Source organism: Taudactylus pleione, unplaced genomic scaffold (genome assembly GCF_031769625.1).
Source record: "Taudactylus pleione unplaced genomic scaffold, aTauple2 ptg000407l, whole genome shotgun sequence".
Classification (NCBI taxonomy): Eukaryota; Metazoa; Chordata; class Amphibia; order Anura; family Myobatrachidae; genus Taudactylus; species Taudactylus pleione.
Genome location: NW_028284809.1, coordinates 1619050 through 1644734, shown reverse-complemented (window position 1 = coordinate 1644734; position 25685 = coordinate 1619050). Strand labels below are relative to the sequence as shown.

At 48.3% G+C, this 25685-nt stretch overlaps 1 protein-coding gene across 1 annotated transcript in view; it reads right to left on the bottom strand.

The window, feature by feature from the left end:
- Positions 1 to 25685, bottom strand: part of LOC148506366 (uncharacterized) — a 111705-nt gene that overhangs the window by 69641 nt on the left and 16379 nt on the right. Inside the window, exons 3-4 of the mRNA XM_088446915.1 lie at positions 12471 to 12770; positions 8641 to 8925 (exon numbers count right to left, since the gene is read on the bottom strand). Of these exons, the coding sequence (XP_088303041.1) occupies positions 8641 to 8925; positions 12471 to 12770 (585 nt within the window). The remainder of the gene's footprint in view (positions 1 to 8640; positions 8926 to 12470; positions 12771 to 25685) is intronic.

Below are 25685 nucleotides of genomic sequence, written 5' to 3'. Positions count from 1 at the left end.
AAAATATAATTCTATTTTAAGCATCAGAGGTGAAACGCGTTGAGGACAGTGTGGCCTATGCTTTCTGACTGAGTCAGACACCAGATAAGCTTCTGATATTCTTTTTTAATGTAATTATTCTTTTTATATGTGTCTTGTGTGTGTGTATTAAAGAATTGTGTAGTATTACACCATGAGAGTGTTATCTTGTTTCCGTATATAACGAATTGGGCCGGGTAACAATCGGTTGTCATCATCTCACCAAATCATATGAGAGAAGAGCAGTGAGACTCCTTAAAGATCCCATATCATATGCCTATGTATTAGGATACACGGTATGCAGAGTATTTTTGTGTGGTGCGTGTTATTATCATCACAACAGTATCACACTATTGGGCGTCTGTTTCTATTTCTATATTTTTCATGTTCTCTGAGGACTATACAGCAAAGGGAGACTAGGAGTGAAGTTCCCAAAAGATTCCATACTGCATGCCTATTTATTAGGTTCGTACGGTACGCAGAACATATTTGTGTTGTGCGTGTCACAATTATTATAACAATATCACACTATTGGGCGCTTGTTTCCACTTTTTTGTATTTTCATGTGATCTGAGGACCATACAGCAAAGGTCAACCTTAGGAAACTGAGCAGCCACCTTCAGAAATTGGGAATATAGTGTGTCTAAGTGGACGTGATTTAATAGAGACTGATTATTCGATTGAAAATAACCTGTTTCGGATAGCGCTGTTATCAGTACTTGTGTTGTTTATATATATATATATATATATATATATATATTGTCATAGGATCATTGGTAAAGTGGTCTGTGGCAGGTACATTTGTCCCAGATTCCTGTCTTATGTGTTTTAAACCCCCAGGAGAAAGTCTGCAGTGTAGCAGGCTTGAGTTTCGGCTTTTTGAAAAGCCGGTTTGGGACCTGGGGGTTGTGGGTGAGAGGAGAGGGAGGGCTCCACCCACGGCCACTCCAGGTTTTGGTTCTCGCAGCCTGGTAACAGGCTTGTTAGGGTTTCCACCTGAGAGTGGCCAATATAAGCCTAGTGTGTTTAGGGCTGAGTGTCTCACCTGGGAGAGCAGACAGGGAGTTTGTTCAGAGACACTTGAAAACCTAACTGTAAGTGTTGTGCTGTGCTTTTGTTGCTGGTGAGGGCATTAGGCCCTGCCAGGTTCTGGTAGTGAGGGAACTACCTGTGAAGTTAGTGCCCCGACAGGGCTAGGATTTATGTTTATGTTTTCTTTATATTTCTGACATTGTACAATAAAGACTGGCGCCGACCAGCTTGTACTTGCATCCAGACTGGTGTGCTGCTTCCCTGCTGCTGTGTGTGTGTAAGGAAGGAGTCCTCTACCCAGGAGAGGGACCCCCTAACCTAACTGTGTCACAATATGGTGGAGAATGTGGGCAACCACACACACTGAAGTTGCAGCAAGAGGAAAACTTTCCGTTTAAAAATTAAAGGGACAGACACCCAATTTGTGAGTGTGGAAATAACGCTGTGTCCTTGGAGTCCCATAGAGGAGGCGTCAGCCAATGCTCACAGAGGCAAGGTTCAGCTTCCAACCTACACCCCAGGACAAAATGGAGGACATTATTAAGGCCTTGCTTCAAGCTACAGCAGCTCAGCAGGAGACTAACAGACTTCAACAGGTCGCCATTGAGGAAACCCGCCAGGCCTTAGCGGAAAACAGCCAGGCCATAAGAGAGGTGGTACAGCACCTGGTCGCCCGGCCCAGAGAGGTTACTACTGGTCCTCCCACCCCCACTCACTCCGTACGAGCCAGTCACTTCCTCCAAAAGATGACTTCGGGCGATGATGTGGAGGCCTATCTCACCGCGTTTGAAAGAACGGCCGAAAGGGAGAGTTGGCCCAAGGAGCAGTGGGCAAGTCTGGTGGCACCTTTTTTGTCTGGGGAGCCACAAAAGGCCTATTTCGACTTATGCCTGGCTGATGCCAAGGACTATAAAAAACTAAAACAGGAGATCCTAACTCGCTTGGGAGTCACCACCTTTGTTCGTGCCCAACGGGTCCACTGCTGGGAGTTCCATAGGGACAAGCCTCCACGTTCACAGATGCATGACCTCGTCCATCTGTCCTCAAAATGGCTACAGCCCGAGACGCTGACGGGACCACAGATCGTGGAAAGGGTCGTGATGGACCGGTACCTGCGATCATTACCTGTGACTCTGCGCAAGTGGGTGAGCCATGCAGACCCTAAGTCCACAGACCAGTTGGTCGAGCTGGTGGAGAGGTACGTGGCGGCTGAGGAGCTGATGAGTATGCCCCACCGAGCCTTGATGGCGCACCGGCGAACTCCCACAGACACTGGTAAGACTGTTCCAGGGGAGAAGGGTGCTGGGCGGTGGAATGTACCTAAGACTGAGGGTGTAGAACCTGGAGACAGGCCTGCCAGGCCGGGAAGGTTCTTGCCCAGTAAACGACTAGACATTAATATGACTCAGTGTTTCCGATGTGGTGGCTTCGGCCATATTGCCGCTATTTGTTCACTTACAACTGAACCTATGCAATGTGATACTGCTCATGTCTACCGCAGGGGGTCTTTCTTTGCACAGACAGCCTGTAAGGCTGACCGGCAGGCTGAGACTGATAAGCACATGTGTGTACTCACTGTAGATGGCAACCGAGTAGAGGCACTGTTAGACTCTGGTAGCTTGGTGACACTTATAAAAGCTGAGCTGGTGAACCCCTTGAGGCATACAGGGAAAACTGTTGGTGTGACCTGCATACATGGGGATACTCGATATTATGTTATGGCCGAGGTGAACATCGAGACACCATGTGGCTCTGCTATAGTTTCTGTGGGTTTGGTGCATGGTCTGGTGTACGATGCAATATTGGGGAGAGACTTTGCTCACTTCTGGAAGTTGTGGGAAAGCCGTTTTGTTCCAGAGGTGAACAACCCCGATCCATTTGAGAAGGTTGTCGATGTAGTGGAGGAGGGAGTTTCTTCTGAGTCAGAGTTATTCCCTTTTTCTACTATGGTTGGCGAACTAGAGAATGCGGAACGTGACGGTGGCCCGCCAACTGATGTGCCTCCCATTGAGGTGGGAAGTGTTGTTGGGCCAGGTGATCGTCTGCCTGATTTAGAGGTCAGAAGAGAGGTCTTTGCCGTGGAGCAGTTGAATGACCCTACTTTGGTAAAAGCCAGGGAGAATGTAAAAGTAGTTGATGGTAAACCCGTAGACCCTGATAGTCCTTTGTCCTATCCCCACATGGCAATGTGTCAGGATTTGTTATATCAGGTGACCAAGAAGGGGGAAGATATTGTGGAACAACTAATAGTTCCCAAAGCCTACAGAAGAACAGTGTTGGATCTGGCCCATGGTCATATAACGGCAGGCCATCTAGGGGTAGAGAAATCCACTGAGCGAATAATGCAGAGGTTTTTCTGGCCTGGGCTATAAAGAGATGTCTGACTTTTGCGCATCCTGCCCTGAGTGTCAGTATCATGCTCCCAGGCCACATTTTAAGGGTCCACTAGTTCCATTGCCTATTATAGAGGTGCCGTTTGAAAGAATAGCGATGGATTTGGTTGGACCCTTAATGAAGTCTGCCAGGGGACACCAGTATATTCTGGTCATAATGGATTACGCTACCAGGTACCCGGAAGCGATCCCGTTCTGCAATACGTCAACCAAGACCATTGCCAGAGAGCTAGTTCATGTCTTTAGCAGGCTGGGTATACCCAAGGAGATGCTAACTGACCAGGGTACACCATTTATGTCAAAAGTCATGAAAGAGTTATGCCGCCTGTTCAAAATTGAACAGTTAAGAACTTCGGTTTATCACCCCCAAACCGATGGGCTGGTCGAGAGGTTTAACAAGACGTTAAAACACATGCTTAGGAAAGTGGTCGACAAGGATGGTAGGGATTGGGATTACTTATTGCCGTATTTATTGTTGGCCATAAGAGAAGTTCCCCAGTCCTCCACCGGGTTTTCACCCTTCGACTTGTTGTATGGGAGACACCCAAGGGGGTCACTAGACATTGCCAAAGAGACATGGGAGGGGCAGTCTAGTCCTTACAAAATGGTGATTGAGTATGTTTCTCAAATGCAGGAGAGAATTGCTGCGGTAGTGCCGATAGTGAGAGAGCACCTGGAACAGGCTCAACAGGCACAGCAGAGGGTATACAACCGCAATGCCCGGTTACGCAGCTTTGCTCCTGGGGACAGAGTGTTAGTGTTGGTTCCCACTGTGGAAAATAAACTTTTGGCTAAATGGCAAGGGCCCTTTGAAATCTTAGAAAGAGTGGGACAGGTCAATTACAAAGTTTACCAGCCGGGGAAAAGAAAGCCGGAACAGATATACCATATAAATCTGTTAAAGCCCTGGAAAGATAGAACGGAACTGTCGGCCGTCCGAGCCCCTCCAGTAAATCCAGGGCCCTTAGTTCCAGAAGTGACAGTGGCAAAAACCCTGTCGGCAATTCAACAACAAGAGTTCAAGGAGTTTCTGATCAGAAATAGGGTGCTGTTCTCTGATGTACCTGGGAAAACCTCGGTCATTAAACATGACATAATCACTGACCCAGGGGTTAAAGTTAATCTAAAGCTCTATAGGTTACCAGAAGCACAAAGAGAATCGGTGTCGAAAGAAATTAAAAATATGCTAGAGTTAGGGCTTATTGAAGAATCACATAGTGAATGGTCAAGTCCCATTGTGTTGATTCCAAAGCCCGACGGGAGTGTGCGTTTCTGCAATGACTTCCGAAAGTTGAACAGTGTTTCAAAATTCGATGCCTACCCGATGCCAAGAGTGGATGAACTGATTGAGAGACTAGGGACGGCAAGGTATTTAACCACTCTTGACCTAACCAAAGCATATTGGCAAGTACCGTTAACCGAGAGCGCCAAACAAAAGACAGCTTTTTCAGCGCCAGAGGGCTTGTTTCAGTACAAGATGTTGCCCTTCGGGCTACATGGGGCACCTGCTACCTTCCAAAGAATGATGGACAGGATTCTAAGGCCCCATAGACGATATGCAGCTGCTTATCTGGATGACGTGGTCATTCATAGTCCTGATTGGCAGTCTCACTTACCCAGGGTACAAGCAGTGTTGGACTCCATCTATAAGGCAGGTTTGACAGCCAACCCAAAAAAGTGTTGTCTAGGCATGGAGGAAGTAAAATATCTGGGATACACCATTGGCAGAGGCCTGATAAAGCCTCAGCTCAATAAAGTTGATGCCATACAAAACTGGCAACGGCCTCTGAATAAGAAGCAGGTGAGAGCCTTCTTGGGAATTACGGGGTACTACAGGAGGTTTATACCCAACTTTGCCACCATGGCAGTCCCACTGACTGACCTGACCAAAGGCAAACAAAAAGTCATGGTAGAATGGAGTCCTGAGGCAGAGAAAGCTTTTCAGGAATTGAAAGTAGCGTTGTGTTCCCAACCAGTCCTGATTACTCCTAATTTTGAAAGGGAATTCATAGTACAAACCGATGCATCAGAAGTAGGTATAGGAGCGGTCCTGTCCCAGAACAAGGAGGGTGAGGAACACCCTATTTTCTATCTAAGTAGAAAGTTGAATGTACATGAGAGAAACTATGCCACAGTGGAGAAGGAGGCGTTGGCCATAAAGTGGGCATTAGAGGCTCTCAGGTACTACTTGGTTGGAAGAAAGTTCAAATTGATCACTGACCATGCCCCTTTGAAGTGGATGTCCGAAAATAAGGACAGTAATGCGAGAATTACGAGATGGTTCTTGGCGTTACAAACTTTTACATTTTCAGTGGAACACAAGCCAGTAAGCCAGCTGGCCAATGCTGACGCGTTGTCACGCGTTCATTGTTTGGGGGCTTCAGTTGTTCCGCCCCACAGGTCGAAACAAAGGGGGGGGGATATGTGATAGGATCATTGGTAAAGTGGTCTGTGGCAGGTACATTTGTCCCAGATTCCTGTCTTATGTGTTTTAAACCCCCAGGAGAAAGTCTGCAGTGTAGCAGGCTTGAGTTTCGGCTTTTTGAAAAGCCGGTTTCGGACCTGGGGGTTGTGGGTGAGAGGAGAGGGAGGGCTCCACCCACGGCCACTCCAGGTTTTGATTCTCGCAGCCTGGTAACAGGCTTGTTAGGGTTTCCACCTGAGAGTGGCCAATATAAGCCTAGTGTGTTTAGGGCTGAGTGTCTCACCTGGGAGAGCAGACAGGGAGTTTGCTCAGAGACACTTGAAAACCTATCTGTAAGTGTTGTGCTGTGCTTTTGTTGCTGGTGAGGGCATTAGGCCCTGCCAGGTTCTGGTAGTGAGGGAACTACCTGTGAAGTTAGTGCCCCGACAGGGCTAGGATTTATGTTTATGATTTCTTTATATTTCTGACATTGTACAATAAAGACTGACGCCGACCAGCTTGTACTTGCATCCAGAATGGTGTGCTGCTTCCCTGCTGCCGTGTGTGTGTGTAAGGAAGGAGTCCTCTACCCAGGAGAGGGACCCCCTAACCAAACTGTGTCACAATATATATATATATATATATATACATATATTTATTTTTAAAAATCCACCATAGTAAAAGACCTTCAATCACAGAAGTATCAAATGCATAGAGAAAAGTAATAAAATAATAAAACAATGTATCAGCCAAATGCTACCGTCCTTTTCCCGGGGACCTTCACTTATTAGTTGCAACTTACCAATTTTAGATACACCTACAGCACAGTTATACAGTCAGGTGCATAAATATTGGGACATTGACAGAATTTTCATATTTTGGCCTCTATTCACCACCACAATGGCTTTGAAATGAAACAAACAAGATGTGCTTTACCTGCAGACTTTCAGATTTAATTTGAGGGTAATTACATCCAAATCAGGTGAACGGTGTAGGAATTACAACGGTTTCTATATGTGCCTCCCACTTTTTAAGGGGCCAAAAATAATGGCACTATCAACTCAAAAGCTATTTCATGGACAGTTGTGGGCTATTCCCTCGTTATTTCATTATAAATTAAGCAGGTAAAAGGTCTGGAGTTGATTCTAGGTGTGACATTTGCATTTGGAATCCGTTGCTGTCAACTCTCAATATGAGATCTAAAGAGCTGTCACAATCATTGAAGCAAGCCATCATTAGGCTGAAAAATCAAAACAAACCCATCAGAGAGATAGCAAAAACATTAGGTGTGGCCAAATCAACTGTTTGGAACATTCTTAAAAAGAAAGAACGCATCGGAGAGCTCAGCAACACCAAAATACCCGGAAGACCACGGAAAACAACTGTGGTGGATGACAGAAGAATTATTTTCCTGGTGAAGAAAAACCCCTTCACAACAGTTGGCCAAATCAAGAACACTCTCCAGGAGGTAGGTGTATATGTGTCAAAGTCAACAATCAAGAGAAGACTTCACAAGAGTGAATATAGAGGGTTCACCACAAGATGTAAACCATTGATGAGCCTCAAAAACAGGAAGACCAGATTAGAGTTTGCCAAACAACATCTAAAAAAGCCATTACAGTTCTGGAACAACATCCTATGGACAGATGAGACAAAGATCAACTTGTACCAGAGTGATGGGAAGAGAAGAGTATGGAGAAGGAAAGGAACTGCTCATGATCCAAAACATACCACCTCATCAGTGAAGCATGGTGGTGGTAGTGTCATGGCGTGGGCATGTATAGCTGCCAATGGAACTGGTTCCCTTGTATTTATTGATGATGTGACTGCTGACAAAAGCAGCAGAATTAATTCTGAAGTGTTTCGGGCAATATTATATGCTCATATTCAGTCAAATGCTTCAGAACTCATTGGACGGCGCTTCACAGTGCAGATGGACAATGACCCGAAGCATACTGCAAAAGCAACCAAAGAGTTTTTTAAGGCTAAAAAGTGGAATGTTATGCAATGGCCAACTCAATCCCCTGACCTGAATCCGATTGAGCATGCATTTCACTTGATGAAGACAAAACTGAAGGGAAAATGCCCCAAGAACAAGCAGGAACTGAAGATATTTAGAGCATCACCAGGGAAGAAACCCAGCGTCTGGTGATGTCTATGCGTTCCAGACTTCAGGCTGCAATTGCCTGCAAAGGATTTGCAACAAAGTATTAAAAAGTGAAAGTTAGATTTAGGATTGTTTAGTTTGTCCCATTACTTTTGGCCCCTTAAAAAGTGGGAGGCACATATAGAAACCGTTGTAATTCCTACACCGTTCACCTGATTTGGATGTAATTACCCTCAAATTGAATCTGAAAGTCTGCAGGTAAAGCACATCTTGTTTGTTTCATTTCAAAGCCATTGTGGTGGTGAATAGAGGCCAAAATATGAAAATTCTGTCAATGTCCCAATATTTATGCACCTGACTGTATATATATATATATATATATATATATATATATATATACTATAATTCTTTCTGTGTATTACCTAGCAACCCTTTTTTAACCACAGTGAGGTGTTATCTATGATGTGAATAATGAAATAGTGTTACTTTTTATATTTATACCATTATTGACCCCTTCCAAGCGCCTGTGGCTATAATATTTTTTTCTTTTTGTGACCTCTGCATTTGCCAATCATGTCTCTGTGTCTATATTTAATTAAGATGTTAGTGTTAAGATGATACTCGAACAATATTGAACTGCATAGGTGCAGGCAGTAACACAAATGGGAAATGTATTAATAACTTACTGTTTGCTTGGACTTCCAGTGTCTGAGTGATGGGCCTGGACAATGTCTCATGTTGGACTTCACAAGATATTTCAGTTGGTCGATTGTCCTTGTTGAGAAGAATCCGGTAATAGATCTCTTTATTGAAAAGGCCATTGATCCTTTCTCCAGGCGGCTCAGTTCTCTTCCCATCCAACAACCAGTTTATGTCCATGACTTCTGGGTAATAGCCCCTCGCTTCACACACATATATCTGCTCCTCGCCATCGGGGGTCTTTAAAGATGTGACTTGCACAGAGGGAGCGACTGCAGAAACATGTTAGTTTTCTAAACAAAAGAAAACATGCTACAACAATAAACTGTTCCGTAGCGCACTGTGATGTGGTGGTGCCTCTCTTTCCTTTATCAAGTGCACACTGTGGCTGACAGACTAGGCAGGGGCAGGCACTGTGATGTGGTGGTGCCTCTCTTTCCTTTATCAAGTGCACACTGTGACTGATATACTAGGCAGGGGCAGGCACTGTGATGTGGTGGTGGCTCTCTTTCCTTTATCAAGTGCACACTGTGACTGATAGACTATGCTGGTGCAGGCACTGTTATGTGGTGGTGCCTCTCTTTCCTTTATCAAGTGCACACTGTGGCTGATAGACTATGCTGGGGCAGGCACTGTTATGTGGTGGTGCTTCTCTTTCCTTTATCAAGTGCACACTGTGACTGATAGACTATGCTGGTGCAGGCACTGTTATGTGGTGGTGCTTCTCTTTCCTTTATCAAGTGCACACTGTGGCTGATAGACTATGCTGGGGCAGGCACTGTGATGTGGTGGTGTCTCTCTTTTCATTATCAAGTGCACACTGTGGCTGATAGACTATGCTGGGCCAGGCACTGTGATGTGGTGGTGCCTCTCTTTCCTTTATCAAGTGCACTCTGTGGCTGATAGACTATGCTGGGGCAGGCACAGTGATGTGGTGGTGCCTCTCTTTCCTTTATCAAGTGCACACTGTGGCTGTTAGACTATGTTGGGGCAGGCACTGTGATGTGGTGGTGCCTCTCTTTCCTTTATCAAGTGCACTCTGTGGCTGATAGACTATGCTGGGGCAGGCACTGTGATGATGTTGTGGTGCCTCTCTTTCCTTTATCAAGTGCACACTGTGGCTGTTAGACTATGCTGGGGCAGGCACTGTGATGTGGTGGTGCCTCTTTTTCCATTATCAAGTGCACACTGTGGCTGTTAGACTATGCTGGGGGCAGGCACTGTGATGATGTTGTGGTGCCTCTCTTTCCTTTATCAAGTGCACACTGTGGCTGTTAGACTATGCTGGGGCAGGCACTGCGATGTGGTGGTGCCTCTTTTTCCATTATCAAGTGCACACTGTCGCTGATAGACTATGCTGGGGCAGGCACTGTGATGATGTGGTGGTGCCTCTCTTTCCTTTATCAAGTGCACACTGTGGCTGTTAGACTATGCTAGGGGAAGGCACTGTGATGTGGTGGTGCCTCTCTTTCCATTATCAAGTGCACACTGTGGCTGATAGACTATGCTGGGGCAGGCACTGTGATGTGGTGGTGCCTCTCTTTCCATTATCAAGTGCACACTGTGGCTGATAGACTATGCTGGGGCAGGCACAGTGATGTGGTGGTGCCTCTCTTTCCATTATAAAGTGCACACTGTGGCTGATAGACTATGCTGGGGCAGGCACTGTGATGTGGTGGTGCCTCTCTTTCCATATCAAGTGCACTCTGTGGCTGATAGACTATGCTGGGGCAGGAGTTGTACCTTAAAATTGCAATGTGTATAATTATTAATAACTGAAGAGGTGAGCGGATGGAAGAGTTTTCTGAAAAATTACTTTTTTAATGGATGGAGGCTCTATGAGATAGGGATCATAGTAATAACGTAATTTTAAATGCTGGTTGTCTATTTACAGATATGTATAGTGGATAAAAGTGTCCAATTCAAGTCAAATGTCACATTTATCTTTAACTGTGCGCATGCAGAACATCGGTCCACGAGCGCACGCATATAGCGAGCGGGTCTGAATCAGGCCCTATGTATTAAGCCTCGGCTGGAGATAAAGTGAACGTAGAAGAAGTACCAGCCAATCAGCTCTTAACTGTCACGTCACAGGCTGTGTTTGAAAAATGACAGTTAGGAGCTGGTTGGTTGGGACTTTATTTCCGTTCATTTTATCTCCATCCAAAGCTTAGGTAATAGACCCTACAGTCCCAGAAATACATACAAGTGTCGCATATCAAATTAACCAGTGCCGTCTCCTGGTGTGTCCTGGTCACACCGTGTTTTAACTTTTGGAAAAAAAAGATGCAAAATTTAGGTCCAGTGATAGCAGAGTCTCACGGGACCTGTTGCGCCAAGAGCGGCTGTCACTGAGTCTGCTGCCGATCTATCAAGGGTTGCGCCAAATCCAGTATTAAATTTGGAATTCAAGTATTTTGGAAAGAATCAGGGTCCAGCAGCTCCTTACACATCTGCCAGTTGAATCCAAATTTCCCGTAACTTTACGCAAATACCGCTACAAAGCCCGTCCCTGGGTGTACATCCGTGCGTATGAATGTGCAAGGACTGACGCACCTACTTTGAGCGCCTGTAGATGCTGTAATACCGCCTGGTGCGTCTGTAGACGCCACCATTACACTATGGCAGGAACAGATTTACCGCCTGAGAACGGTCTCCAATGTCAGCGATTGAGCGTCAGTGTACACGACCACTAGCGTTCCCCCTAGGCTGTTTTAGCGGGGTCCCGGGGACCCTATTTCTAAAGAGACCCTAAAATAGCCTACGGGTGCCTTTCCCACACGCGGGTCGCAGTGGATGGACTCCCCCCCCCCCCCCCGGTGTTTTGGTTTTGGATCTAATTCATCATCGCGTTTAGGTTATTGGTAAAACCGATCTCAAGTGTTTTGGTTCGGATTCGGTTTTGGGGCCAGGCTTTAGTTTAGGACGGAATTGGAAAGCTGCTCGCAAGTAGCTTTGCAATTCTGTCCTTGTAAAAATGGTAATGCAGTGGGTGGCATCATTCCTCCTGCATGTGTTACTTATCCGAGAGCTGCATTATCAAACGCAGCATCGGATAACCTGTACCCCTAAGTTCGGGTGTGTTCGTATTTCAGGAAAACCGAACCTCACATCTCTGATTTAAATGAACAGAGGCACTGATTCAGAGCCGTTCGCAAAAAGCGAGCGCTCGCTCTGGATCAGGGCGGCCGCTTTTTTTTTTTTTTAAAACGGCTTCCTGGCTGCTCGCTAAGCTTTTGCGAGCGGCCAGGTGATGGTCAGGCTTGCGTCGAAACCCTTGTGGTAGGGTCTCGTCTGCCGCAAGCCCCAGTGAGCTTCAAGAGTGATGTCAGTAAGGGCTGCCCCCAAACGGCAAGCGTTCTGGGAACGCCTCCATTTGGCCAGCCACCCCCCGACCCGCCTACAAAACGGGGTGAGCTGTCAATCAACATCGACAGCCGCCCCATTTGTAGCGAGCCCCAGAGCGAGTGAATTTCGCACTCGCTCCGGGGCTTGCGCACGCCGCACGTGCGCAGTGCCACACCATCGACCCGCTTGCGAGCAGGTCTTAATCAGACCCAGAATTTTTCGCCCACATAGCCGACATCGTGACGTACTAAACCTTGTGGATCTTGGATTGCTTCATATGAATCCCATCCTCTCATCCTTTGCTAGGCCACGGGCAGTGGGTGAAAGACACATTTACAGATAATGGCATCTGCAGACAGCAGCTGTATTATGAAGCAGCCACGAATCCCCCCCAACAACAGGTTACAGTCACTAGAGGGAAAGTAGCTCTATCACCTAAAGCCAGAAAGGTCCACAATGCTGTACTCACCTCCATACGCCACTCTGAAGTCATCTTGGAGAGGACCACGGAGAGACGCATGTTCCACCTGACAGGTAATAACAGGATTGTCCTTTGCCTGAGCGGGGGTGATGGTCACTGAGCTGTTTATGTTATAGGTCCCGTCAGCGTTCACCTGAGATTTCTCCAATACGGATCCTGTCAGAGGCAGCCCGTTCCTCAGCCACCTCACTGTAATATCTCTCGGGAAGAAGTCTGTGATAGAACATTCCAGCAGACTATTCTCATCCTGACGAAGAGCCTTTTTATTTATCCTCACCCCTGGGGCAGCTGGAAGAGAGATGAATCAAAACAGCATAGTTATATTAATATAATAGTTACAGTCAGTGATCATTAGAGATGCATTTGCTGTTCAAACTGACCCAGGTAACAGTAAAATAGGATCTCCCTTGTCAAATAGTCCTATCTCTTAAGTTCTGAACATATAGGGACAGCTGCAGAGCGAGCACTAGGCCAGGTGGCGTAATTTCACATCACACGTGCTCTGAATGTGAACACGAGCAAATACCGCACCTGCAGGCATTGTGCAGACAACTAACATTAGGACTGGCAAGGGATTGGGTACGTGATGCACGGCAGTCGTGATCCCAGCGGTCAGAATCCCGACGCGGGCATCCCGACAGGGTTAGCATACCAACACTTGTTTGTCACTATGCTAACCCTCCCCCTCTCCCTACCCTAATGCCAGTGAGGCCGAGTTCATGCGTATACGCCATGCCAGCACTTATGCACCTGTTAGGAGATGTTTCTATTGTACCAGCTTGTATGTACCAAGTTGTGTACATCTCCGTATATGTGCGCGAATGTGCTGTTTTTAAGAATATTTCTCAGTAAATTACGCCGATTTTAGGACCAACTATCGGTCAGCCACTGTCATTGCACACCCAGAAAATCTCATTAACTCCTAGAATCAGCTAGAGAGGGCTTCACCTATAACAGCCACCATTTTCCCATACAGATAAATACTCTCACCGGTACTTAGATGCTGCCAGGATTTCAACTCTAGATCAGTGATGGTGAACCTTTTAGAGACCGAGTGCCCAAACTGCAACCCAAAACCCACTTATTTACTGCAAAGTGCCAACACAGCAATACTCTTAACTCATATTATGCCCCACAGTTTGGCCCCCCAGTTCATATCATACTCCAAATAATATAATGCCCCATAGTTATGCCCCCAGTTAATGTTCTACAATATAGTTATGCCCCAAATCATATTATGCCCCATAGTTATGCCCTAAATCATATAATGCTCCATAGTTGTGCCCCCAGTTCATGTTCTGCAATATAGTTATAATATATTATACCCCATAGACATCTGTACAGCCCCATCCCTAGTTAACACACACATGCACACCCCGCTCATCGCACCATAGCCCCCGCACCGTCCCTCCGACCCGCGATCACCAAATTGAATTGAAGAAATAAAAAAAAAATAGCGTGGCCTCAGGCCTCCGGCCCCGCGGCACCCATAACCCGAGACCACCAACCTGATCCAGAGACAGATGTCACCTCCTGTGCCGCTTCCCTCGGCTGGATGTCTTTAGGCACACGGTGGGGAGCAGCCCAGCCCCACGCTGTGCTGTGTTGGGGCAACGGCGCGTACCCACAGAGAGGGCTCTGAGTGCCCCCTCCGGCACACGTGCCATAGGTTCGCCACCACTGCTATAGATAGTAGGAGCTTAAGGGGGGTATTCAATTAGTTTCGCCCCAGCAAAAAAGTTCCGCCTATCCAACTTTTCGCCTACATCACGTGTTTCGGACGCGAAAACTTATCGTGCGCGTCCCCGCTATTCGCCCTATTCAATTACTAGCCAGGTGAAAACGGAAAGCGGCGAATTCAGAACAGGTGGAAAGCACTGTCAGAATAGGGGAAACCAGTCTGAACTCCCCAAAAAGATGCACTAACATTGGGGATCAATGTAGAAGTGTTCCAATAGCCCTACTAAAACTATTTGGGGTACTGAAGTTGTTTAAAATACTTGTTATTAGAGTCCTTGTAAAAGTCGTGAAGAATGGCATTAAGCAGTATTTTTGGAGAATATAAGTAGTCCTGTCACATTTGGGGTACATGAAAATGGGTGCTAGCATATTTTAAAGGCTCTAAAGTGAAGTTAAAAAAACGATGTGAAAACCGCACCTGTTATCCTAAAAACACCTGACCTATACTTGCAGACCCACAAGAAGTCTATTTTGACAGTTTTTATGCTTGTCCCCCCACTTTTTACTTTATCGCCCCCAAAATGAAAGTACTTTTTTTGGGGTGTTCTTATGTTTTTTTCCCGGATTTTTTGACACAGTTGTCCTTTGGGGGGCTGTCCCAAGGGTCCTGAGTGGTTTCCCAGTATTTGCACCCCAAAATATAAATGTTGCACTTTTTTCACCTGCTATTCAGAGGCGAATCTTTTTCGCCTATTACATTGCATTGACTTTCCGCCTAGGCGAAAACCGTCTGGAATTGAATTAGGCGATAAGGTCCGACCATGCGAAAAGCCGCGATCGGCGATACTTTTCTCGGAACGTGGCTTTTCGCTTCTAATTAAGGCCCTCATTCAGAGCCGTACGCTCTGAGCAGAGCGCACGCTCTGAATGAGGGCCGGCCTCCATAACTATGGAGCGTCCTCCTGGACGCTCGTATAGCTGTGGGTCACCACCCACAGCCTATACGAGCGTGCAGTTTGATGGCCGCGATGGTCTTGACCATCGCGACCATCGAAACTGCGAGCCGAAGCCTGCGGTTGAGGTTTTCAACCGCAAGGCCCGGAGTGATTTTGGCTCTATCAGAGCCAAAATCACTCCCACTGACATCACTAGTGATGTCAGTGGGCCGGCTTCTGACGGTAGGCGTTCCCTTAGGAGCGCCCCCGGCAGGGAGGCACGCCCCCGGCACGCCCACCAAAGGGGGCGTGCTGTCAATCAACATCGACAGCACGCCCCCTTTGATCAGACACAACGAGCGAAGGAAAGTCCTTCGCTCGTCGCGTCTGGCGCATGCGCACGACGGAGCTCCCTCCGTCGTGCGCATGCTCAGTGCAGAACATCGACCCACTTGCGAGCGGACAGCCGCTCGCGAGTGGGTCTGAATCAGGCCCTAAATACGGGCCTATGTTGGAAACTGGGTGGCACCCAGTAATAAGGCTGGAGTGGGTAACAAGCAGCAGGGTACCTGCGTCAGATGTAATACAGAAATACTGGTTCTGCAGTGAGAAATGCTGGCAGGCTGAGGTAACTAAACACTGCAGTCAGGTGTAATGCAGGAGTGCTGATTGCAGCAGTGAGTGGTGCTGGCAGATACTGGAGTAGCTGAATACTGCTGACAGACCAAAATGGTCTGGGATACCAGAGGAAAGGTGACGTACACAAGGGCAAGTTGAACATTGCGTGTAGGCACAAACACAGACTAGAACCAGGAGATACCAAGGATCAGCAGACAAAGGCAGGAGCACAGCAGGCCATCGTCAGTGCAGGGCAAGAACGCTATAACCGGTAGGGAGACCCAGCCCTCACTGCCTCTACCCAAGCAAAGGCCAATCAGTAAGCTCCCAGGGACAAGCACCTTAATCATGCAGACATGTTGCGGCTGACGTAGTGCGGCTGTTCTCAGCGTCCCAGGAGTCTAGCAATGGCAGGGACAGAGCGGGCATTGTGAGCCGCTGGTGGCTCCTATCAATTACACAATAATAAATGAGAAAATTCCTCTGAAAGGGACCCCCTCTGCCACCCTCCAAACATTGGACCTCATTCAGACCCGGGCGAAATGCTGCGCTCGCACGCATTGAGCGATTTTTCGCAATCTGCGCATGCGTATAATTTGCAATGCGCGTGGGCGAACCAGTCAGTGCGATGGGAACGTACTCGCCTGTAGCCCGCAGTCGGGCCGCAACTTTGAGTGACAGATTGCGCCGTTTGTGGGTGGTAACAGGGGAAGGTGCTTGTGAACGGGGGAGTGATTGTGTGAATGCAGGCGTGTCTGACCGTCAGAACGGCGTTTAATGGGCGTGCATAATTATCAAAGTAGCGTCATTGCACACGTGACTTGGTTGTATTATAGCCTGAACTGCTCACAGTGCTTGGGGTAGCTTAGGTCAACCCCAAGCGCTGCAAGCAGCTCTGATGGCCCTCGATGTTCACGATTAATCAGACACTTCCCGGAGATGACGTGTGCTGCGAGTGACAGGTGGGAGGTTTTATAGTCCAGCGTACGCTAACTGTCGTCGCTCATTAAGACATAGAGTGCGTCCTTACAGCGCAAAGAGCGAGCGCTTGATTTGCATACCCGGCCCTTTTTGCAAGCGACCGATCGCATCTAGCGAGCGGCTCTGAATGAGGTCCATTATGTCTTAGGTTAATACATAATTCACTATATATTATGAAAAGATTCCTTCAGTATTATGTGCTCCAAAAGAGGATAATTTTTGACAAAGAAAATCAGTCATCTTTTCATCATTCCCCAAATAAATACTTGATCCCCCCCGATTCCCCCCCCCCCCATGTAATGTAAACCATCCAAATTCTTCAATGGTAAAAAAATAAAGGTTTATTCAGTAACACCTACGTATCTTCCTCTCACCTGGCAATGTCCTCACTGCTCCCCTGCCTGGGGAGATTTATGATGCATGAAACGGTACAATATTGGCTTTGATCTCCACCAATCACCCAGATTTGTAACATGCCACCATTTGCAGGAGGCAGAATTTACCACAGGCCGAGGGGAAAAGCTAAAGCTGAGTGAATATTACAGAAGCTCAGGGTGGAGCCGCCCATTTGCAGCAACAGGCAAGTAGGAGCATTGACCGAGCAGCTCAGCAGTCAGAGACTGAACTACACCCAATAACCCAGGCGGGAGTAACATGTGCCAACTTGCCAAGAGCCTATTATCCCTAACAGGGAATACTGCGGATTATGTGAATTCAATACTGCAAGCTTAATAGAAGTCAGTCCAGCTATAGGGGTTAATGTACCTACTAGTGAAAAGAGTGGAGAAGTCGATCAGTGGAGAGGTTGTCCATAGCAACCAATCTGCTCATGGCCAAAAACCCACAATGCAGGGTTACCTACCCTCCCGATTTTAGCGGGAGTCTACCGTTTTTTAATAAACCCTCCCGCTCTCCCGCAAACATTATCTAAACTCCCGATTTCTTAATCCCCCTAGGACTGCGCATGCGCGAACCGGACTGTCGGGGGGCGGAGTCAGCCGAGGGGACGTCATGATACTTAAAGGCCGGCCAGCGCGGGGTTGTGGGTAGCGGTGGCCGGCTAGTCAGCAATCAGCGCACACGGACGGAGTGTGCTTGGGCGCGGCGGTGGCAACGGGCAGAGCGGAGCAGATCAGAGGCGCGTCAGCAGCGCTGCACTGTGTGCAGAGACAGGTGTGTGATCTGTGATGGCCTCACAAAATATAATTAGAAGCGGCCATTGAGACCTGTGTCACAAGCGTCATGAGTCTATATATATATATATATAGCTTTATAGCTGTTGGGGTGCTGACTGTCACAGGCAATAACTGCACATTGAAAGTGCACTCACTGACAGCCAATAAATGGATGGCTGTTAGTGAGTGCCCTTTCAGAGTGCAGTTGTTGCCTGTGACTGTAATCTGGATATATGATATCTCACAATAAGGGAACTAAAAATACAGCTGGCCCTAATCATTGGCAACTATTGTCTAAGGACATTTAATGGTTAACAACAGTGGTGGGCTGGGTTGGGGGCCAGGGTGCCATGTGCCCCCCGGGCCGCAGGCAGTCTGTGTCACTGTGACACAGACTGCACCGCGTGTGTAGCGCTGACCGGACGGAGTTCGGTCAGCGCTACACAAGTGACAAACACACAGCCGCCGGCTCCGGCAGCTGTGTGTTTGTTGTAAGCAGCAGCCAAAGAGAGTCTGACAGACTCTCATTAGCTGCTGCTGCGCCCACTGCAGGAGCCGCTCCATCTTCCGGCTCCCGCAGTGGGCAATGGGAGAGGCGTCATGACGTCTCTCCCATAATGCAGAGCGGCCAGACCCGGGAGGACAGACGGAGGAGCAGATGGCGGCGGCGGGAGCGGGGATTCAGGTAAGTGGTTTTTTTTATTTTGTTTTTTTTATATTACGTGTGTCTACTGGGGGGGGGGTCTGGCACTACAATGAGGAGACCACTAATGGGGGCACTACAAAGGGGGGGACTGCTACTACTGGGAGCACTACAAGGGGGGTTGGGGACTACTACTACTACTGGGGACACTACAAGGGGGGGGCTACTACTGAGGGCACTACAAGGGGGGGACTACTACTACTGGGGGCACTACAAGGGGTGGGGACTACTACTACTGGGGGCACTACAAGGGGTGGGGACTACTACTACTGGGGGCACTACAAGGGGGGGACTACTACTAATGGGGGAACTACTACTACTGGGGGCACTACCAAGGGGGGGACTACTACTACTGGGGGCACTACAAAGGGGGGGGGACTACTACTACTGGGGGCACTACAAGGGGGGCTACTACTGGGGGCACTACAAGGAGGGGACTACTACTAGGGGCACTACAAGGGGAGGGGACTACTACTAGGGGCACTACAAGGGAGGAGACTACTACTAGGGGCACTACATAGGGGGAGGGGACTACCACTGGGGGCACTGCATCGAGGGACCACTGCTGGGGGCTCTATATAAAGGGCAATACTGGGGGTACTGCATAGGGGGGAGACTACAACTGGGGCCACTATTTAAGGGGCATTGCATAAGGGTTACCACTATTGGGGGCACTGCATGGGGGGTGGACTGCTACTGGGGGCACTATATAAGGGGCACTGCATAGGAGGTACCACTATTGGGGGCACTATATAAGGGGCTTACTATTGGGGGCACAGGGGGGACCACTACTGGGGGCACTATATAAGGGGCTTACTACTGGGGGCACAAGGGGCACTGCATAGGGGGGATCACTACTGGGGGCACTACTGGAGGCCTGCATAAGGGTGTTCTCTCCTGTGGCACACGGGGGCACTGCATATGGGCACTACGACAGGGGGCTGCCCCTAATCTTTATTTTTACCTTACATTAATCCCATATGGACCCGCCTCCTCCCTGAAACACTTGAGGGGGGTCGGCGCCGTAGCACGCACGTTCTTCGGGCACCCTGGCTACACGCTACTCATCTGCCAGGGCCGCCTGCATGCATTTGCCCCCCAGGCTAAAAGTTGTCAGCCAGCCCCTGGTTAACAAGTCAACATATGATTTATATATTTTTTTTAACAGGCAGCTGTACTTTCAGGAGCCTCCTGCTAATATAGGGAGGGTAGGCAAGCCTGATATTAACCATAAAATGGCCTCAAACAATAGATTCCAATGATTAGTGTTTTTTGAAAAGTGCTCAGAGGGGGCAGCATTTCCATGCCTTGCATACCACAATGACCACACCCTGCACCCTCTCTAGTTTGCACATTGTACGTGCTTGCTTAAACAATTTATCAGTGACTGCGAGGGGACTCAGGACCTCATTCAGAGGCGCTCGCAAAAAGCGAGCGCTTGCACTGAATGAGGGCGGCCACTTTTTTTTAAAATAATTTTTCAGCCTGATTGAAACCATGCTATAATATTATATACAGATACATCTTAACCATCAATCACATCGCAACTAACACATGATATTTGACTATACAGCCTTTGGTAGTATGATACCCATACAAAAACTAGCTCTGGTGGTATGCTGCTCTTAGTACTATAGTTTTCATTTGCCACTGCAGGACACGCCCCTAAATGATAATAGACACGCCCATAGGTGGAGCTAGACACGCCCCCAGGGCTGAACATGACACGCCCCCTCAGCCACCGACAATCTCCCTAAAACTAGTTTTCAAAAGTAGGCAAGTATGCCACAATGTCAATGCCAGGCCACAATGGCACAATACGCTGACAATCCTGTGATCATGCCCCCATCCAGCACATTTCATCAGGGTTTGGGAGGCTAAATTGCTTACCCCAGAGTCCGAGGGAACTCCACAAATTTCAAACGTCTCCCCGACGGGATGTAGTCGGCATCCCGGCGTGCTGATGCAGACGGTCTGAATACCGGTGCCGAAATCCTGACAGGTCGGGATCCCGGCACCAGTATCTCATACCTCCCAACAATTGTTGGGAGAGAGTCGGGACCTGCGCGCGCCGGGGGCATGACCTAATTGTAAAGGGGGCGTGGTCTGATGACAAGCCCCCGTTTACATCACTAATGGGGCGTGCCAAGCATCTCTGAGATGCTGGGCAGCCCCCGGGCTTCCCCCCAATACTCTGAATAGATGCTGTGCACATGCGCACAGTGTCTATTCTAGCTCTGCATACATGCTGCTCTGCATAGCAGAGCAGCGTGTATGCTTCCCCCAAATTCCCCCCCACCGCGGGACAATGCGGCCCGCGGGCGGGACAGTCCCAGAAAAGCGGGACTGTCCCGCTAAATGCGGGACAGTTGGGAGGTATGGTATCTCGACCGCTGGCATCCCGAAGGTAAGTATCGGGGTGTTAGGGGGAGGTTAGGGTTAGGTAGCGGGGTTAGGCATTAGGGGAAGGGAGTGTTAGGATTAGGGTGTGAGGAGGGGGAGGTTAGGTTTAGGCACCCAACCCCACCCAGACAGTAGGCAAATATGAACCCTAGTATTCTGTGAGCGCATGTTGCCACCTCTGAAGCCTCCCAGAAATAGTGGACCTGCAGCAGCAGCTAGGAATGAGAGAATCACTGTGGGGCCTGGCCAGTCCTCTACGAACTTTGGGCCTCATATATCAATGAGTTTTATCATTCACAACGAGCGATTAAACCTGTTGCGTATGATGAATGGTGCTCCAGCCAATCAGCTCCCAACTGTCATCTGTTTGAAAAATGACAGTTGGGAGCTGATTGGCTGGGGCACCATTTATCATACACAACAAGTTTTATCACTCATTGTGAGTGATAAAAATCATTGATGAATGAGGCCCATATGTAAGGTGATTTAGCTATGCAGTGCCTATGATCATGTAACCAGAGCTGCTTATCTGCTTATTGCACCTCCTGTCATTTCTCTTGTTTTTCAAAATCTTTCAAATTTGCAAGGAAAATGTTGTTTGGTTCAGGAAGCCATTCCTAATGGTGCGTACACACTGGGCGATTAAAGTGGACGACTGAACGATAACGATATCGTTATCGTTCAGTCGTCCACTTTATCGTCCATTTTTAACACAAAAAAGATGAACGATGACGACGACGCGCGTTCCCGCGGGTCGTTCGTCATCCTCGTTCATCGGGCTGACATGCAGGCCAACCTGACGACCTCGTCAGGTTGCTGCATGTCAGGGAATGGGTGAGAGAGCCCGGCGCTGAACGATATCGCTAATGATATCGTTCAGCGGCTGTGCTCAATGTCGTCTAGTGTGTCCCCGGCAGGCTGTGCTCAATGTCGTTCAGTCGTCCACTTTAATCGCCCAGTGTGTACGCACCATTAGTCTCTGAAGCAGTGTACAACACGGTTACTCAGGAACAGAGCTGCTGCAAGGTTAGTTCATACCCTGTCAAGTTATGAAGATTCTCTTCGCCTGGAATAATACCACATGTGCACACAGGGGGATTTCCTGTTGCCCAGAAGAACTCCCACCCTCTTCTCAGATAATTGTGGCAGAACGTGTTGAGAAGATGCTGTTAGGAATCACTTGGGCAGTCTGTAACTCCACCCACTTATATGCAAAATGAGCTTGCAGTTTCCTGTTTGCTCCCTATGGGGTCTTTAGTGGTTTATTTTACCAAAGTGCAGGTTTATAGAAGTGGAGATGTTGCCCATAGCAACCAATCAGATACTACTTAGAATTTATCTAGCACCTTCTAGAAGATAATAGCTAGAATCTGTTTGGTTACTATGGGCAACATCTCCACTTCTATAAACTAAGCTTAAGAGATAAAATAGAAAAACCCTCCACTACTTTCATACAACTATAGATTACAAACTAATAAAATAGACTTCATGAAACTTCATGGGCACTATAGGGAGATCCGAACACAGGGCCCCATTTATATAGGAACGAAAATACCCAGCGGCAATTTTCGTTTAGTATGACTGTGATACAAACGAAAATGCCACTAATATTTATCAATATTCAGCCCCCCAACGAGGTCTCGCAAAGCCCACCTCGTCTGCGGGGTCCTCCACTCACCTGCTGGCAGCATAACGCTGCTGTGCCGACTGCTGGTGTAATGCACATTTGCGACAGTCCGTCTGCGTATGTACGCGCTGAAGCCGGAAAGGCAGCGCCGGGTCCTCATTGCCAGCAAATAGCTGCATTCTTAAGTGGGGTATCCACTAGACGATAAAGTTGAACGATTGAACGATAATGATAAAATAATTCGATAATCGTTCGACAATCGTTCAAACATCGTTTGAACATCGTTTGCAAATCGTGCAGTAATTGTTTCTAACGATGTACGATGTGCGCTCCCGCTGGTCGTTTGATCGTCTCCTCCATCGACTGAACATGCAGGTCAATTTCACTTGATTGCTTACAAATCGTTTACACATCGTTTACACATCGTTCAAGCTGAACGATCAAATGATGAACCACTATCTGCCCACTATAGCTGAAAGCTCTCAATCACAGATTGAAACAACATAGTTTATCGTTAGATCTTTTGCAAATTGTTCAGAGTGGAAGATCAAATTTCAAGGGAAACTTCAAGGGAAAATCGTTAAGAGGTTGGACAGGGATAAAATCGTCTAGTGGATGCCCCCCATTAGATTATTGCTGTTTGTTAAATCCAGAAAGGATGACATAACTCCTTTAGCAAGCGTTAAAGGGGTTATGCTTCCTTGTTAAATGGGGGCCACAGTATGACAGCAGCTGCCGACCTGAACTAAGCCCCACAGACTGTCCGCAGAGACAAACAGCTGATGGTGAGACAATGGGGCTTTCTATACTTAAACTATTAATCATTTACCATTGCTTAGGAAGATTTTGAAGGGGGGCCCAACAGTTTTATTTCCTACAGAGGGCCTGATTCAAAGATGGAGGCGATGCCGGAATTTTTACGCAGTTGAGTGATTATCGGCAGTCTGCTCATGCATCTGAGCCGCACTGTGCAAGCGCCAAGGTACATTACCTCTATTTTCGTGCAGTGCGATAGACAGTCTGGGAGCGTTTGGGAAAGGACAGGCGTGCCGCGAGCGTTTTCAGTGCGTGACGCAGGCTGCATTGGTCATCCCATAAGCAGAAAACATGGCTTCGATGTCTCAGTGCTTGCACCCACTCTGTACGACCATAGGACTCCTCAGAAGGCCAGTTATCGGAAGATCTGCGGCCGGTGCTGCACCTTGGATTCGCGAAGGGGCCAGTGGGAGTCTCAATACAAATCTAGACATCTGCAACAGTTGCATATTCTCACACATCCACTGCATACACATTCGCAGCAGCAGCGGCATTAGCGTCTGTCCCTGAATCAGGCGCAGAGACCAGCTGATAGGACTTCTACGCTGCAGTAGCATTTCTGTACCTACTAATAGTCTGAGCAGGATCCATTCACTTACTAGGGGCATTTCACGAGAGAAGGGGGCCCGTGTGCAGTCTCCGTCCGAGGCCCCCTCCTATCTCCATCTCCGGCGGTAGACATTGGAAACCGAGTCTACAGCACATGCGCAGATCACCGGCAGCCATTTTCCCAGCGCTGACACCGGCGCAGATGTGGGACTCCAGAGTGGTATTAAAATGGGTGCAGTGTGCGCGGTGTGGGCCCCCCCTCGGTGCAAATCGGAGGGCTCGCCGTCAAATCTAACACCCGGACTGGAGGGAAGGAGCCTGTGCTGCCGGATGTCCGTGGGTGCTGCAGGACGGAGTGACGGCCATGGAAGGTGGAGGCCCCGCCAGAGAGACGGGAGGATCCGCTTGCCGGCTGCAGGCAGCAGAGAGGGCAGCCCCTGAAGAGAGCTCCGCAAGACCACGCAGAGGACACAGAAGAAACCCGCGCCCGGGAGTCGGAGGAAGAGGATCTGCCAGGGGATTACTGCGCTCTCCCAGCCGGGAGGAAAAGTCCGGAGCACTCCTGGATTACAAATCACTTTGGTGTGTGGTGTAAGGTGAGGAAACATGGGGGAAGTAGGCACAGGTCACCCTTTTTCCTGTGTGCCCGCGGATAGTCTGCATATTTTGTTGCCAGGGGTTACTCTGTGTCCCACCAGCTCATGCTGGGATATTATGTGTTATATTGTATCACACCAGCTCATGTCTGGTGCAACTGTTCAACTTCTGGTTTATGTTAATGCAATGTATGTTCAAGGCTGGTAGTGATTGAGAAGCTAACCCCTTAGGGGTCTAGTTACTAAGCAGTGTTAGGAGACAGAGTGAAAAGTGATAAGGTGCCAGCCAATCAGCTCCTAACTGTCATGTCACAGGCTGTGTTTGAAAAATGACAGTTGGGAGCTGATTGGCTGGCACCTTATCACTTTTCACTCTGGGCCTGATTCAGAGCTGAACGCTCTGACCAGAGCGCTCGCTCTGAATCAGGGCCCTCCTACCTGTTTTTGGAGCGTCCTCATGGACGCTCGCATAGCTGTGGGTTACCACCCACAGCTTATGCGAGCGTCCATGATGATGGTCGCGATGGTCAATGACCATCGCGACCATCGGGCTTGCGACGAGACCCTGCGGTAGGGTCTCGCTTCCGCAAGTCCAGGAGCTCTATCAGAGCCAAAGTCACTCCCACTGACATCATTACTGATGTCAGTGGGGCCGGACTCAGACGGTAGGCGTTCCCATGCCCCCGGCATGCCCACCAAAGGGGGCGTGCTGTCAGTCATCATCGACAGCACGCCCCCTTTGGTGCGAGACCCCGAGCGACGTATTTCTCGTCGCTCGCCGGGTCTCGCGCATGCGCATGACGGAGCTCCCTCCGTTGTGCGCATTCTCACAACATCGACCCGCTAGCGAGCGAACTTTGCTCGCGAGCGGGTCTGAATGACCCCCTCTGTCTCCTAACACTGCTTAGTAAGTAGACCCCTTAATGCCATACATGTTAATTGCTGGTTTTATCTGATGCAAAGCATGTTCACCTGCTGATATTACTGTGAATGCAGTCTGGTCCATTCATCTGATGGTATTTGTTTAAATGCTCAGTTTGTTGTGATGTAAATTTATCTGCTGGTGTTTTACCTAAATACTCACTTCGCTAAACATTTCATATGTACCTTTTGTTGGGAA